At 37.4% G+C, this 16776-nt stretch overlaps 1 protein-coding gene across 1 annotated transcript in view; it reads right to left on the bottom strand.

The window, feature by feature from the left end:
• RANBP9 (RAN binding protein 9) overlaps nt 1-16776 on the bottom strand; it is a 40260-nt gene that overhangs the window by 7245 nt on the left and 16239 nt on the right. Inside the window, exons 3-9 of the mRNA XM_054382009.1 lie at nt 12152-12204; nt 9972-10139; nt 6978-7000; nt 4788-4972; nt 3650-3762; nt 2251-2359; nt 693-883 (exon numbers count right to left, since the gene is read on the bottom strand). Coding sequence (XP_054237984.1) covers nt 693-883; nt 2251-2359; nt 3650-3762; nt 4788-4972; nt 6978-7000; nt 9972-10139; nt 12152-12204 — 842 coding nt within the window. The remainder of the gene's footprint in view (nt 1-692; nt 884-2250; nt 2360-3649; nt 3763-4787; nt 4973-6977; nt 7001-9971; nt 10140-12151; nt 12205-16776) is intronic.

Genomic DNA, 16776 nt, shown 5'->3' with positions numbered 1-16776 from the left:
AAACAGAAGTGAAAGGTGATGGCTTCTGCTACCTTAAGAGTCTCGAGTTCAAAGATGACACATTCACACAGTATTTTAACATGCCCAGCTTCTCTGCAGGGGTGCTGTGGGAGGCACAGGGATCTCCCCATAGACACAGGGCAGCTCTGAACATTCATGGCTTCCCACTGAATCTTTTATCACCATGTAGATTCTCCCAGAATTGTTTCAACTGTGCAGACTGCAATTTGTCTGCCAGCAAAATGCCTTTTACCTTACTCCATCACTTTGCTTCTGGCATTTCCTACACAAAAGCAGCTGTTCCTACTATTCCATAAACACCATAGGAAATGGATTGTATACTCCACTTACTGGATTTAAACCAGCTTGCCCAAGCCATAAATTATCATTGAAATTACAACAAAAATGTGTCAGAACCTTCCATCTCCTGGAAGCACATATTTCTTAGAACTCAGTAGCAATTTACTCTGCAAACACTTAGTAAAGCCAAGAGCACATGTGAAAAAGATCTCATTCTATTTAGACACTTCCCATTTCCCCAGAGACTGAGACACTTCAGTACAAAGCATTCAGTATTAACTCTTAAATAACACACGTCATCATTCTGTGAGTATTTTTAATTTCTCCTGATAGGCATTTATAAAATAAAAGAGAATAATCTCCCATGTTGTATATCCTCCACATGAACTTACCAGAAAATTGTGTGCTGCTCCCTTTGCCTGTTGCCAAATTGTGAATATTCATTCCATGGCTGGGACTCATGCTAGGACTACTGAATGACCGAGGGCTAACAGGGTAACTATCTTGAGATTTTGGACTGTGGCCTCCCAAACACCGCACTTCACTGTCTGTACCATTCACCATCTCTATAAACTGGCGCACCCTAAACAGAAGGCAAAAAAGTTAAGCTAATAAAACAAGTTGCACATTTCAATTTATCAATGATATCAATGATTTCATTTTAGTGTTAAATATACAAGAAGTCTGACTCAACAAGAATGGGGGATGTCAGTAAACCAATTGTCAATGAATTTTGGAGTACTCGGCTAAAAATACACAATCGCTTGTGAGGGAGAACAGGAATATAATCCTTTGAGCACAGATTTTGTCACTGAGCCCTCAAGGTTAGAGAATTAAACTATATTTTCTTGGTTTAACTGTTTTGCTTTATTGGCAGGGGCAAGGTTATTTCTTGAGAAGGGTACATTGCTAGATTGTCATGTCTGTCATTTCAAAGTAAATGAGAACACTGGAACAGTAGGCATTCAACAGTAACTCTGAACGTTAAACATTTGCACTAGAGAACAGTTTGAAAAGCAAGCTCATATACAAACCTTCCCTTTAGAGGCTATTACTCTTTAGTTTTGTTTTAGATAAGGAGGTTTTACTATGGACTTTAAGGAAGCTCAGAACTACTGCTTTGTATTTTAGGCTTGGATAGCCTCAACAGAACAGGCAAAATTTAGACAGACAGATTGAGAAAAAGATAATAAACACAGCTGACATTATCAAGTGAAGTCTTTCATCAAAATGTTCACATTTTGTGAATTCTGTGATGTCTGCAGCGCTACCATGTGAATTCTGTTCAGCACTTGAGCATGACAGACTTCAAACACATTCCAAGTTACTTAACATAAAAACTGAAGTGCTTTGTTCTTACAGGAGATAGCAGATTTTTTTCCACATTCAAGCACTATGTGATACAAAATTCAGGAGTATCAGCCCAGCTGGCAAGTAAGAATGCCAGAATGAAGGTGACTATTGTGTTCCTGGGAGGCCAAGAGAACTCTTTGGGATATGAAATTTCCACAGTATTAGCCAGAGGTTTCTACTTAAATGACATGGAGTGAGACCACGCATTTAAACTGGTCTTTAAATCACCCATTTAGAGGAACAAACTAACTCATGCCAACAAATCTCTTAACTTTCTTGAATATGGTACTGTATCAGTTTACAATTCAAGTTTCACTTGACAGCCAAACTGGTAAAAATGGATTAAAAAAAAAATTACAAAACTTAATTCTAGAGAACAAGTCTACAGTGAGATGTGAATTATGCTGCAGAACAGGACCTCGATGACAAAACCTACATGTAGCAAATAATATAGCACAAAGAAAGTGAACTATACACATTTTTTAGAAAACGCTGCTTAACTTTAAATTTCTGTGAATGCTTTAAATGAGTAACTCTCTTGTCTCAGAAGGTACTGTGCCATCTATAAACACACATCTGTATAATTTGAAGACTCACTTTAATGCAAATAAGAGATTAGGATTTCTTTCTAGTAAACTTGGATACAACTGTTGTGTTGTTTCAATGGCTTCTCCCATTCTTCCTGCTAAAACCAATTTCTGAATTCCTGTTCACCAAAAAACAAATAAGAGATTAGGATTTTTTTCTAGTAAACTTGGATACAGCTGTTATGTTGTATCAATGGGTTCTCCATTCATCCTGCTATACCAGTTTGTGAATTTCTGTTCACCAAAACCACCATCAGTTAAATGGACAGCTTACAAATCAATACATGTAAATTAAGGATTAAAAGACACTGCAACCATCAATCAACAAGGTTTCTCTCTTAGAGGAAAAAAAACAGCATAAAGAAACATCATGCTTCCATAGAATGTTTGATAGGAATGTTTAAGAACTGCACTCTACCTACATAGGTCTAAAATTAGTACTCAGTATTTTTGTTTGTTGCCAGCGTACAACTGCTTTGTACTCAGAGTGCACATTAAGACTGCTGACACTCTTCTGCAAATTATTTCTCATTTAAAAATAAACCCATGCCAAACTAACATAACCCAACAACATCCAAATCCCATCCCACTCCCACATGTTCAATTCTGATGAAAACCAAAACTTACTCTCTCACACCTATGACGTAATTCCAAGCCAGTGTGCATCTGACTAAACCTTTCCACAACAGTCCCTGCTTTTAGTTGCTGCTTCTGTTATTGTAACCCGGCACAAGTACAAACAGCCTCACAACTCTATCCACCAACAGAGAAATTGATCCAAATGAAAAACAGCCTAGGAAGGGGTTATTTTTCAACCAGAGCAGTTTCTCCCTGTGGTTGGTGTGTCATGCAGTTACACAAATGCTTGTGTAGGCATTTAAACGAACAAAGATATAAATGAACATGGAAGGCACTCCATGTTTAATTAGGCACTGTTTAATTAGGCTGCCAAACAGCATTGTCACAGTAAGTTAGAAGTGAACTGCTGTTAGATCTCATCCTCTTTTCCACTCACATCTGTAAGCAGGAAAACTCAAATTTGATTTAAGTTAAAAAGTCATCTCTTAACTCTAACCCTTTTCAGTTAAAAAGTCTAAATGTTTGTCAAGAACAAGTTTTATATTCCTGTTTATGACTAACCATTAGCTCTCACAAACATTTCTTTAAAACGGATCACAATTTTCCACCTAAGAGAAACAACAGCTAACTTACCACATTCTGCTACCTCAAGTCTCAATATCTTAGTGCAGAAGTTCATCTTAACCAGCTGTTCATACATGTTTAGCTTTTACATGGCAGCAAAGAACTGTACTACAGAGTAGAGCAGAAAAGGAATTCTACAATGATGCTTAACAGGCAATACGTAAGAGAGGGGGGGGAAAAGAATGCAAAGTGCTTTCCAGCCTTACTTTGTCTATTTTTAATGGAAGCTAGTTCTTCTAGCACAGTCTGGTCTGTGGATCTGGCGAATGCCTCTGCTGTTGCACAGTATCCATGGTGAACTAAGTAAGATGATACCATTCTAAAACAAAAACAAAACCCAGAGACACTAGTTAAAAACAGGTTAAAAAAATCTACAATTTCTTGAATATAAAAACTCTTTTCTGAAAAGTGACTGAATTAAGGAACTCAAAACTCAGAAGTTTCTGTCACACAATTCAGTTAAATCCCAGCATCTTCTTCAAAACACTGTATAGTAAAACAATTAAAAAATAAAATCACTGCATCATTTTATTATGAGAAATTTTAATTGAAACAATTCATCACCCAAAGGTAGGCTCAATTTAAGTACTACCTGGTAATGCAATTTCTTCCTTTTTTTTTTTCCTCATGACACACACTGAAGTGAAATTTCTGCACACAATTTTTTTGTTGTTTTCACTGAAGAAACAAAAAGTTCAAAGCCACAGCAGTTTTTCCAAGTGAGGCTCCAGTCAGCCACCTCTTAACCTGATGTGGTGAAGGCTGAGAATGCAAAGAGAAGCCTCCAGAGCCCCAAAGTATTAGAACTACTGATTGCAACCATGGCAATTTATCTTCCCAATCCACATGAGACAGGTCAAATCTGAATGAAAGGTTTACAGGCATCAATACAAACTCCTAACTCATGGAATTATCAAATGGTTTGGGTTGAAAAGAGACCTTAAAGATCATCTAATTCTCCATGCAGGGAGGAACAGAAAGGGACACCTACTAGATCAGGCTGCTCAAGGCCCCATCCAGCCTGGCTCTGAACACTTTCAGGGTTGGAGCTTCCACAACTCTGGGCAACCTGTTCCAGTGCCTCACCACCCTCAGGGTGAAGAATTTCCTCCTAATGTCTAACCTAAATACAGCTTCTTCCAGTAATGATGTAGATAACTCTTTCCCAAACAATGATTCATACTCAATTTTACCCATATTTATCAAACCTGTTAACAAAACTATTTGTTCTAGTTTTGATACTACCTGCAATGTTTGCACAATAGGCACAACATTTAAAAGACCTCTGAAATCATGCAATTATTAACCTTTTTCTTTTCAAATGAACAATAGTCAAAGTCTTACTTCTGAATCATTGTTTGCCACTCTCCTTCCCGATCTCCTATCGGAAATCTGTCAATCTGTGCTTGAATTTTGGTTCTCCATTCTCGCATATAGTCTTCAATATCAAACACAAATGGGTGTTGTCCAAAATTAGCATCCACAACCTCTCCTGGTGTTTGAAGCCCTACTGTAGGGTACAAGTTTGGCTGCAAGAAATGTTTTTAATTAGTTTATTCCTCTTATTCTAAAGTCCCCACTTTCTTCTTTTCTTCTCTGTAATATCCCCACTTCTACTAGCAGTGTGAAGAAGCTAACACGTCTGGATCATCTGTCCAGCAGTTAAAGCAGCTTCAACAAATCAAGCAGTACAATGAGTGATTAATTTCATTCCCAGTGGTCATAACTTTATTTTAAAAGAAGAATTCCTCACTGATCATTCATTTTCTATTCAGAAAATGAACTTTTTAAACTGTGCTAAAGTTTACAACTTTTTGTTTCAATTGCACAAAGTATTAAATACCAAATTTTTTAAACGTTTTTTAATGACCAGGATTAAAGTTTCTTTTCAAAAATAAAGAACAAAAAATTAAGCTTACAAAGTGGGTTATTTTCCTTTTGGGGTGAGATACTTAAAACATCACTGAATTTTAGTGGCAAGAACTGACAGGATAGAGAACTCGGTAGCCTCAAAGTCCAAGTGTAGCACCTAAAAAGAACTGTAACAGTACATTGAAGTTCTTATGAATTCTTGGATTTGTATCTAGAAAAAGACTTTAAAGCATTTATTGTTGCCTCCATTTTATTTTCTGCTTAGAGATTAGGTCTCCATGCGAATCTGAAATATGTCAAATATGAGAAAAGTGAAACCTGCCTGGTGGAATTAAACTATCTCAAATGCAACTAGCATCTCAGCAATGGCAATGAAATCAGTTGGGGTTTGGAGTGGGTGGTGTTATGTTCCTGTTTTATTATTTTTAAATATACCTACATCACATTTACATTGCAGACATGGTGGTATGTTATAATGGTATACAACCAACAGAACTATATGCTAAACAAATTAAAGCTATCAGTGAGAAGTTATTAGCGTGCAGGGCAGCAGGAATAGTGAGCCCACAGAAACTGAAGGAAAACACTGTGGTTGTGAAAACCATGCCCAAGATGATCTCTCCCCCAATTCCACCGCTTCCCTCTCTCCCCAACACCTCTTCCCCACCCCCCCCACTCTTTTTTAATAAACATTGTTCACGGCACTACCTAGACTAATCAACAAAACGCAAATCTCAAATCTTTTAATGAGATGAAAACAAACATTCCTAATGAGGAGGGGCTCAGCTTCAAACTTTAGATTAAAGTACCAGTTTTCCTGTGCTGGTACAGAGTACTAGCAAGGAGCCCTGCTGGCACTGTCCAGGACAGTGACAGTGGCTTCCTGCACAAAGCACCCAACTCTGTGGTGGGGCTGATAGGTGCCCTGAGTTATTGACTTAATTTCTCCTTGGCATCTGTCCTTGCTTCTTCAGGCCACAGCCAATGGAGTAGGTGGCCAGATGGAAGGGCATCACACACTGCGCCCTAACCAGATTAAATCAGAAATTAAGTGGACGAGAAAAAAAACAACAAAGTGCCTCGAGCACCATGCCTGTAGCAATGGGAACACAATGATAAGGATTTTAAGGAAAGTACATTTTAACTGACTGAAAAGTTAGACTTCAGGTATCTGCAGCTTTCTTTACAAAAAATTATTTTGGTATGTTTTATCTTGTAGAATGAACAGTATAGGGAAAGATTTTAAAAATCAGGCATCAAGCATGACTTTAGAGTGACCATGCCTTCAGTAGTCAGCACTGCTGCATATGATACACAGCTGTAAGCACACACACCATGCTGATGTTTAATATAGCTTTGACTTTGTATGCAAGGCCTGCACGTGTCAAAGTATCTATTAAAGACCTGAATGCATTACTTGCTGCTAAACTTCCACTAGAACTGCCTGTTAAAAACCTGAAAAGGAAAGCCCCTGTGTAAAAACAGCAACCAAAAATATCTGCTTTAATTAGCACATCACCACTGAAATGATTAGAAGTAGTATTTGAATTCCTTAAGAAGATTATTGTTGTATTTCCAAGAAACATAAGGCAAATGCAAGTTACATCTGAAACATCTGTTTCTAATATAAGGGAAAGGTGTTTGAAAATACGCTTATCTTACCGGTAAATCTGTGAAAGCGATGCCTGTAATGAAGAGAAAATTAAGATTAATTTCCACATGGCTGGATTCTAGCCTCATTTACTTAGGGGTATCATGGTATGTTCAGGAAGCTCAGAAATAAGGAGTTAAGTATAGTGACATCCATGATTTTTAGGCGCAACTGATGTGCTCGAGTAATAAAGGACAATATTTGGCAAACAAACAAAAAAACCCAAACCAACCAACCAATCAAAAAAATCATTCACAAATACTCAATTTGCCCTCTATTTCCCAAAACAGGTCATAAGATTTAGCCAACTCATACAGATATGTAGATTAGAAAGTATGAAAATTCTGGCTACAGATTAAAATTATGAGGAAAAATAAGACTACCTACAGGTATTTTTTCACTTGATGTCTCGACATGCTGACACACCAAGATTTAACAGTGTCTTTTCTTGTTTGCTATTACTTTTCTTCATAAATCCACATGATCTTTACACCAGCAGCACATGCCTACAATATTCCAAACCAGCCTGGTAAAGACTTCATCTAATCCAGGTCACAGCATTTTGGTTTTCAAGCAGAACATCTTAGTATCTTGTTATATAATTACAAGGCTCCATCTACCCTTAAGACCATAGCTCTCTCAGATTTAGAGAAAAATCTGACCTCTGTATACTTCAGGAAGTTCACACAATTGGAGGGGGAAAAGGGATTTAAATTTATTTAATAAAAGTATCAGGAAGTCTCCTCTGTTAACTGTATGTCATAATTTCCTTCATTCTTGCAAGTATTTCTTTTTGTTTGTTTGTTTTTAACAAATACACAAGGATTCAAGTCTACTAATTCCTTCAAACTTATTTTGCATCACTACCTTTCCAAAATTAAGATAAACCAAAGTTTTTGAACTTTTGTCCTGAATTCTTGATGCAAAAGAATGATAGAGTGAATCTGTTTCCTCCCATCGCATCTCAAAGCTGTAATTTCATTTCTTACCTGTTCACACCCTACCTTTTTCCTAAGCTATTAACAATTTGTTTGGCACATTTTGCCATCCAGCTTATCCTTTCCAAAGTACCCATGGCAGTAGGCAAGATAGACAAACGATGACTGAGTGACATGTAGGTATTAAGGTTTTGAGGGGAATTTGGGTTTCGGTTTTTTCAACTGAGGATTTCACACTTGTATAAATAATTACTTAGCCCTGTATGTAGCAACGAATCTCAGGCTGAGCCAGAGATTTCCAATATTCTAGATTGCACCTGCTGCCCAGAGAAGAAACACAAACATCCAAGTCATGATCATATAGGAATTCTGGACAAGCAGCAGCAACAACTCAGCAAGACAGCCAAAATGTCTAATTTCTTTTTTCCCTAAACACAGAATCAATTTTCCTCTGTCAGGAATTCAAGCTAGCAAAGCCCACAACGGCAGAACAGCTGTCAGGTTTCCTTCTGAAATCCATAGTGTATTTGTCAGACTGTCTATGAGGGATGACCTTTTACTAGCCTCTCCTCACCTACACTGTTCTGTTCTCCTCTTTAAACAGATTTTAATCACTTGCAGCATTGTTTCACGGCTGGCTGAATCTGGCCTGCTTTAAGACTTCCACCAAAAGAGAAGGTTATGCTTCTCCCTTCTTAGTTTTCCCATGGATGGTACCATATAGCAAAAAACTAGTGTCTCTAGGTCATCAACAAAATGATCCAACCTACCTGAAGGCACACGAGTTCCAAAAAAGGAGTAAGGTAAGACTACCCTTCTCAGCTTTAACCCAGGTAAAGGTTAGGCTAAACACAGCATGAGCATGTCATCTTGCATTTTAACATATACCCTGAAAGAGGGCTGAAAGATACAACTGCACAGTGTATGGTTCAAGTGCCCAGGTATTAAGTTCATGTACATAGACTCATTGGAAGTAGAAGAAACATTAATCACAATAGAATAGAATCACGTAAGTGATTACTTGGATTTGACCTCTGGAGGGACCTAAGCTCTACTTTGACTGAAGGCACAAAAACTCCACTTAGATCTGTTTGCTCAGGGCCTGAACAAACAAACAGGTAGTCCTTCTTCTGAGATAGGAGAATTTAAACCATGTCTTTCCCTTTACTGCTTTCCAAACCTTCCTCATGTTTAGCAATGTGAGGAAATAAAACACTGACATCAAGAGTCCTTATTTCTATTATTTCTTTCAATCCATCCTCTTTTCTCCTTATCACATTTCTACCAATGACAAAAACCTGTTTTCCTCTTTCTGAGCTTCATCACTTGAAGCTTCCTATACCTCTTGGTAGATTTCCAAAATCTCCCCAAAGCTTTACCTTCTCCTTAATGCAGGAAGTGGATTTTTTTTTTCTTTCTTTCTTTCCACTCTGCATCTTTGCTCATTAAACTGGATGAAGTAACTGAATTATTATTTTATACATTGAATCAAAAACTTAAATTCTACCTCCTCCTGACATCACAGTCTTGCAGTGTTGCATAAAACTAAAATTTACCACAAGAACTTAATGGACATTTTATGCACAACTTACATAATTCCCAGCTTTAGCCCAACTATGTCATAACTCCAGCCTGGGAAACCAAAAGACACTCACTGTTCTTCAGCATGCATTCAAAGTAACATCTATTTGGCTCAAGCTTTTAGCAAAGGCTATGTGTCCTCATACAGCAGCAAATGAATTTCAGCTGCATCCATCCTCCATTTCCCCAATACTCTTAATACCTTTTACATTATAGACATCAAATAGTATTTGTGGATTGAGTAGCAGAGCTCCTAAGTGTGGGTCCTGTGGAATGAGACGCTATGACAAATCCTTCCAAATTGACAAGGAATGTTACTGCAAGTGGCATACAGGAAATTATTCTTCCCCAATTCTTCAATTAATTCATAGATTATGAGCCTAGTTAAAGAACTATCCAAATGCTTTGGTCCTGACATGAAGAGAGTTTCAGATTTACAACAGACTTACAGACAATGTTATCAGTAAAGATAACATTTCTCCATACCCAAGCTGTGTCCATTCTTCGTGTAGAAGCAGGTATTATTGATAAGGTTGACACAACAACCGATGACATCACCAGTAGTAAACGTTGGGCCATAGGGTTGTCCAGTTCCAGAGGAACAGAATGAATGTCCATCATCTCCATGGTAACCATATGAATGCTTATCCCAACCTAGAGAACAAAAGCATGTGTAATGTATTTGTTTCCTTTATTCTGAAATAATGGAAAGACTATACAAAACTAGTATATTCTAGCCAAGTTAATATAGCTAGTTACTATGCTCAAGCTTTCTGCTTTCTAAGATTTTATCGTCTAACAAATCTGTTTCACTTAAACAAAATGACAACTTCTACCATCAAAATGGCTGAACAGGTAATTTCATTTGCAGTACAAACAGGTAATGCAAATTCTGATAACACATTTTTCTCTTTAAGCCAGCACACAAAATTTTCAACACTGAAAATGCAATTGGCCTACAACGTCGAAATTTGAAAAGCTATATGTGGATCTGACATGTCCCAATAACGCAGTGAAGGCTCTCCTCTTCCCCCTTTCATCTTGTGAAACTGTTGCTGCCATGTGTCATAATCAAATTCTTCCTGGCTACAACCCAAACATGGATCTGTGAGGAAACACATTCCTACTTCTCATTATTCTCAACGACTATTCAGCAGCAAGCAGTCTCTGCATAATAGCAGACTCTTCAGTCTATAGTGTCAGTAGCTTTGCTGCCCTTAAAAATCAATTAAACAAAAAAAAGAAAAAATTATCAATACAGGTAGAAGTCACAGGCAGCAGAAAAATCATTATGCATGCAAATACAGTGCTAATTTTGCAGATGAATGTGTTGCAGAATGACATAAGAAGCTTCTAATTGTTACACTTCTCAATGAAATTCACAGCAATTTTGGTCTGAACTCATTTAAAAATATCTGTCCACACACTCTAATTCAATACTAAACAAAAACCACACAGAACAGGAGTAAACTTCCAGGTACCACAAAATCTTCCTAACAGATCCATTCAATGTCTATTTAAAATAATATAAAGCATCATCATTAATACAAATTACTAAAGTTCACCTATGTATGCATGCTCTAAGAATTTATACTGACAACTCAAGTTCTTTTTAAGAGTAAAAGGTTGGGGATTTATTCTTCTTCTGTCAAGCTGCTGCCTAACAGGTTAATTTGAAAGTATTTTCCATACTTAGACCCTTAATCTGTATGATCAGTAGCTTCAGCTGGCACCACATTAAGCACCTCTCAGTAAATTAAATACCCCAAATTACTGCAGTTACACTGATTAGTAGTATCTTTGATAATTATTTGCAATGCATCCTAAATCATACTCAAAATAAATTTAATGCCACCCACTAATAATTTATCACCCTTAGTTGGCCTCACAGCGCAGCTGGGACTTGTCATCATGAAGATCTCTACCATAATATTTGGGTGAGAAAACAGCAAAGCGAAAGGAAGTGAATATAGATATTCTTTGGTCAATTCAATGCTAGTTTACACTTAACTAATAGTGACAACTTAAACAAAAAAAAAGGTTAAAAATTGCTTGGCTTGTTTTGGGGATTTTTTTTTAGTTTTTAAAATTAAGTATCTATTAAAACCCCAACATGTACACAAACAAAACTTGTTCAAATACTACGGAGAGAGCCTGCAGACAGCTGTTAACAAGACATTGTTCCTGATCATGCAGGTTAATGGAACAGTCAAAATCATGACACGTCCTTACTATCAAGTTTTGGAAAGTTAATGGTACAGAAACTGGCAGTAAGAGAGGTCACTCCATGTCTTGACAAAGCTTTTATCACGGCAGCTCATTTTTATTGCTGGAAGTTCAGTTTACAGAGCAAGGAAATCTATAGCTTTATTTTTATTTGGAAACATGATGACAATTTTAGTATCTATTTGTTTGCTAAAAGGTATTGGCATAATGCCATAAATAACACTTAAGAGTCAAGGGAAATAGCACAGGAGCAATGATACAAGAAAAGCTAAACTTTTAACCTGCAAGCTTTAATAATTCAGATAAACAGACACAACACAGATCCAATGCTAACTCTCTGCAGCCCACCAGAACCTTCCAACGAAAGGTCAAGCCTATTTTATGGAACACCACTATCCAATGTAAGTAACTTGGCAAACATAATAAATGCTGAAACATACCTGGTAGTCTGTTCATGTTGACACCCTGTGCTGACAGCCCAATTCCCATGTAACTGTGAAGAAGAAGGAACAAAAGAAATGTATCTACCTCTTACAGAAATACATATATATGTGGGTAAGGCCATGAAACAGTGATGATTAATCATGTACCAATTAAGCTGCAGAGAGATCATTTCATAGTGGTGTAACAGCAAGGGAGTTGAATGGTAATTCCTAGCATATATCGTTTAATGCAGACAGCCTCTGTCCCTGCAGGAGGTAAGGACAACTTTCTTTTTTAGACATCCTGGATAATTGATGGAGAATGCTGATATTAGCCATAATGATCAAAGCATGAACAAAGAAAGCCAAAGGCCATGCCTTTCTCTAGAAAGAGGGCTAAAGCTATACAGATATGAATTTCATCATCTTCAACATACCTAATCATGTTTTGCAGACAATCTGCAGTAAGTGATTTTACAAAATACATGCAAAATGACCTTATTTGAGCAGCAAAATGCATCCTTGCACAACAAATGGGAAAAGATCATACCAAAACACCAAAGGCCTGGACCATCTTCAGAAATATACATACAACATTACTTGCTGTTGGCAATCTGTTGGCAAACTAAAGAAGGATAATATTTACACTATATCAACCAATAATCTTAAGTCTGAATGAGTTATGGCTAGGTCCAAAAGCCAGCTTTACAAAAAGTAATTTTAATAAAGTCAGTGTCCAGTACAACTCTTAACAATTTAATAGCAAATATTGGAAAGTTGAAATGAATGAACTTCCCACTCTCGTTTCAAATGTAAAAGCAATTCTTCTGCCTCTTAGAGCAAGTAATTTCATGGCCAAAATGACAGGATCTGGAGAATAAGTCTTATGAAAAGCAGCTGAGGAATGGGGTTTAGTCTGGAGAAAAGGAGGCTGAGGGAAGATCACCTCGCTCTCTACAGGTACCTGAAAGGAGGTTGGAATGAGGTGGGTGGTGGTCTCTTCTCCAAAGTAAGAAACAATGGGATGAGAGGCAAGTGGCCTCAAATTGCACCAGAGGAGGTTTAGATTGCTTATTAGAAGAAATTTTTTCCCTGAAAGGATTCTCAAACATTGGAACAGGCTTCCCCAGGAAGGTGATTAAATCCCCATCCCTGGAGGGGTTTCAAAGATACAGAGATGTGGTGCTGAGGGACATATTTTAGCATCAGACTTGGTAGAGTTAAGATAATGGTTGGACTCAAATCTTAAAAGGTCCTTTCCGAACAAAACAATTACATGAATCCAAAAAGAAAAACGGCATAATAAAAAGCTAAGCTTTAACCAATTCCCCCTTGCCCAAAATAAACCAATCCCTCCTCATTAACTAAAGAAAGTGTCCAAAAATAACCTAAACATTTCCTAGTTTATCAAAACATTCAAATTATTTTGACACTAGATCAAATTAGTTAACATAAATCGGTCCTGAAATAATAAACTCTATGAAAAAAAATAAATTCACCCCTGTCAACTTGAAAATAGTTTAAGTCAACAAACATGACCTTTGTATTCCCATCTCATAAATTGTAATTTTGAAGCAACTACTCTAGCAGGAAGTGCAGGTTAATCTGATATTTTAAGTATATTTCACATTGAATGAAACTGAGCAGCAAATCCCAGAAGTCAGATGCTTACTTGTATATTGGACTTTTTGCTTTTTCTTTTGATCACTTCCAACAGTGATCTTACCTGCTTCTATGCTTGATATTTACAAAGCTCTCCTCTGATAAATTCTAATGCATGATACCATCTTCCTCTCCCTCTCATATACCAGCATGAAATGGAACCTCAAAACCATTTAACAGATGTTACATTTAGAGATACTAAAAAGCTGAAGTAAATGGCAACAAACAAAAGGATTTGTCTTTGCTACATTGCCTATTATATTACTGAGGCATCACTACAGCAGCAGAGACCACAAAACAAACAGTAATGAAAGCAACAACAGGAAACCCCTTGATTTTACTTGAAATAAAGGCAGAATTGTTACTAGCATAGTGTGGAGTCTGACATGTGAAGGATTCTCATGTAAAGACTGAAAACTTGTTACTACAAAGTCACTTGCTCAGACGTATTAAAGAAAGGAAAATTATTTTTAAAAATAATCATAGAATTGTTAGGGTTGGAAGGGACCTCAAGGATCATCTAGTTCCAGCCCTCCTGCCAGGGGCAGGGACACCTCACACTAGATCAGGTTGCTCAGAGCCACATCCAGCCTGGCCAAAATAACCCCAGTGACTGCAAAAGGCCTTTCAACACGAGCCATATTGAAAACCCTTTCATTACAATCAAATTTTCATTTCAGTATTCATACAGAAACAAGATCACGGTTACACAAAACCGTAAAATGCTAAACAGAAAAACAATCCTGTTAGTAACATTCCAGTACCATCTTTTTTTTTTTGTCCCTCAGGTATCATATCTTCTGAACCTTCTCTAACTCAGTAGCAACTGCAAACAGAGACACACTGTATGTAATACAGCTGGGAATAAGAATTCTTTACCCACTGGCAATGACATCACCTCAAAAAGAAGAAAGGTAGTCAATGGGATACATTTTTTCCCCTAGGATTCACTTGAAACTACCTGGAATGTTAATACCATTTCATAAAGAGGGCTTGGTATCAACAGAAGCTCAAGTAAAATGAGATTAAAACATGTGAAATAATTAACCCATTTACTATAGACATCTTCCAAAAGGAAAAAGGAATGGCCACAACTTATGGTTTGTACCTAAGTGAAGTCAAACGCTCATCAATTAAGCTAATATATTATTTGTTATAGTTGATGCATAGCTAGTGTCATGTTATATATACACTATAGAAAGGGCAAAACAGTACCAGCATAGATAAGCTTTAGATGCTCTAAATTTCCACAACAGGAGCTGTAATTTACCTGTTTTCCCAGCACCTGTAAGCTTCATAGGCTTAAAAAGATATTTTTGTTGTTGGGGTTTTTTGCTTGTTTGTTGGGGTTTTGTTTGTTTGGGTTTGTTGGGGGGTTTTGTTGTTGTTTGGGTTTGGTTTGGGTTTTTTTTTGGGGGGGGGAGGGTGTTTGGTTGGGGTTTGTTCCTTTTGTTTTTGTTTTTCAAAGACATTCAGCCAACATTTAGGTCCAGAGTCACTGGTTGCAAAAAGACTTCCTTCAGTGGGGAAAAACTACTAAAATTGTCCTCCTGTTTGCTTCTATATCATTCACATATGAGATGCCTGAGAACCCAGAGAAGAAAACAGCGGCAGGGCTATGCATTTACATTTTCCTCCCTTAGTCCACAATAAATATGCAGGGCAGGCCAACAAGCAGACATGCTAGCACCCAGGTACAACACAGACCCACACTGCTCTCAGTCAGTTCATGATGCGTTTCGTGCTGTCCTGTTGCACGAATAGGTTTGGCCTAGAAGACAGCCACAGACAGGAAGAACAGGTCCACTTAGACTATGTCAGACAGTAACAGCAGCCTTGGGGAAGGGGTGCCAACACCCAGGAAGGAGCACCCTCACTGTGACATGCAGCACCTTCCAAAAATGGACATGACACAGCATGGGTGTGAGACATGAGAGAAGGTGAATAATGGTGTGGGCTCCCTCATCTTTGCCCACTGTAAATATCCCTGGGTGCTGTGGTGTGAGGATCACTTACTGAGGCAAACTGAAGGAAGTGGCTGGGACCCTTTTTATCAAGAAGTCCCTCTCTCTGAGCATTTTGGTCCCACTGGCTAAAGTGCTTAAGTCTTATAGGAGCTTGTAAAATTATTAATAGCATGTAAACCCACTGATGGAATACATGAAATCAACCCAGGAGAGACAGAAGTAAGAGACTATGGCTGAAAGGTCACTTAAAGCACAGAAAGTGGTATTAAACTCAAGAAAGCAAGTGCATCTTAAATACTTTCAAATGTTTTCATTTCAAATTGTATTTGTTCTTGTTCCAGTTCATTAAACATATAGATTACCATTTTAGTGTCTCAGCACATCTTTAATTTACATTTCAAACTGCGAGCCATATAGAAATCTTGAAAAATACTACTATGTTACAGAGTTTCAAATTTGATGAAGATTCCAATTTTTCAAGAAAACAAAAGAAGACTCAGTGTCAAAAACACCCAGCAGTATGACACCTATTTTTGACACTAACAGACTGGAAAGTCCAGGCTACTCTGCAGTGGAATGTGTGAAAAGTAGCAAGCTCACAATAACCATTTTCTTCTCAAGTATCTTTCAAAGAGCTCAATTCACATTTTTGCTGGAGCCTAAAGTTTCCACTTGGATGTCTGAATAGACTGTGAAAAATAAAATAATTTTTAAAAAGCACAAAAATCCCTCCACTACTAGAACCAAATATAAGGAGAAATAGCAGTAAGAGACAGTACAGAACTGGAGACTGTTAAAAGATACACAATTCTGACTTTTATTTGAAATTGTTCCACTAGATTTTTTAGTGACTGTATTGAAGTTGTATGGAAGATCTTTCAATAAGGAAGTTGCTAATAATAAGATAATTATGGTTAATTACATCCTATCCCACCCACTGCATGAAACAAAATAAGGAATCTCAAAAATTATACCAACTCACAGGTACCTCAGAAAGCTTACTAATGGCTTAAG

The sequence above is a fragment of the Indicator indicator genome, chromosome 6 (genome assembly GCF_027791375.1).
Source record: "Indicator indicator isolate 239-I01 chromosome 6, UM_Iind_1.1, whole genome shotgun sequence".
Taxonomy (NCBI): Eukaryota; Metazoa; Chordata; class Aves; order Piciformes; family Indicatoridae; genus Indicator; species Indicator indicator.
This window is presented reverse-complemented; position numbering and strand designations above follow the sequence as displayed.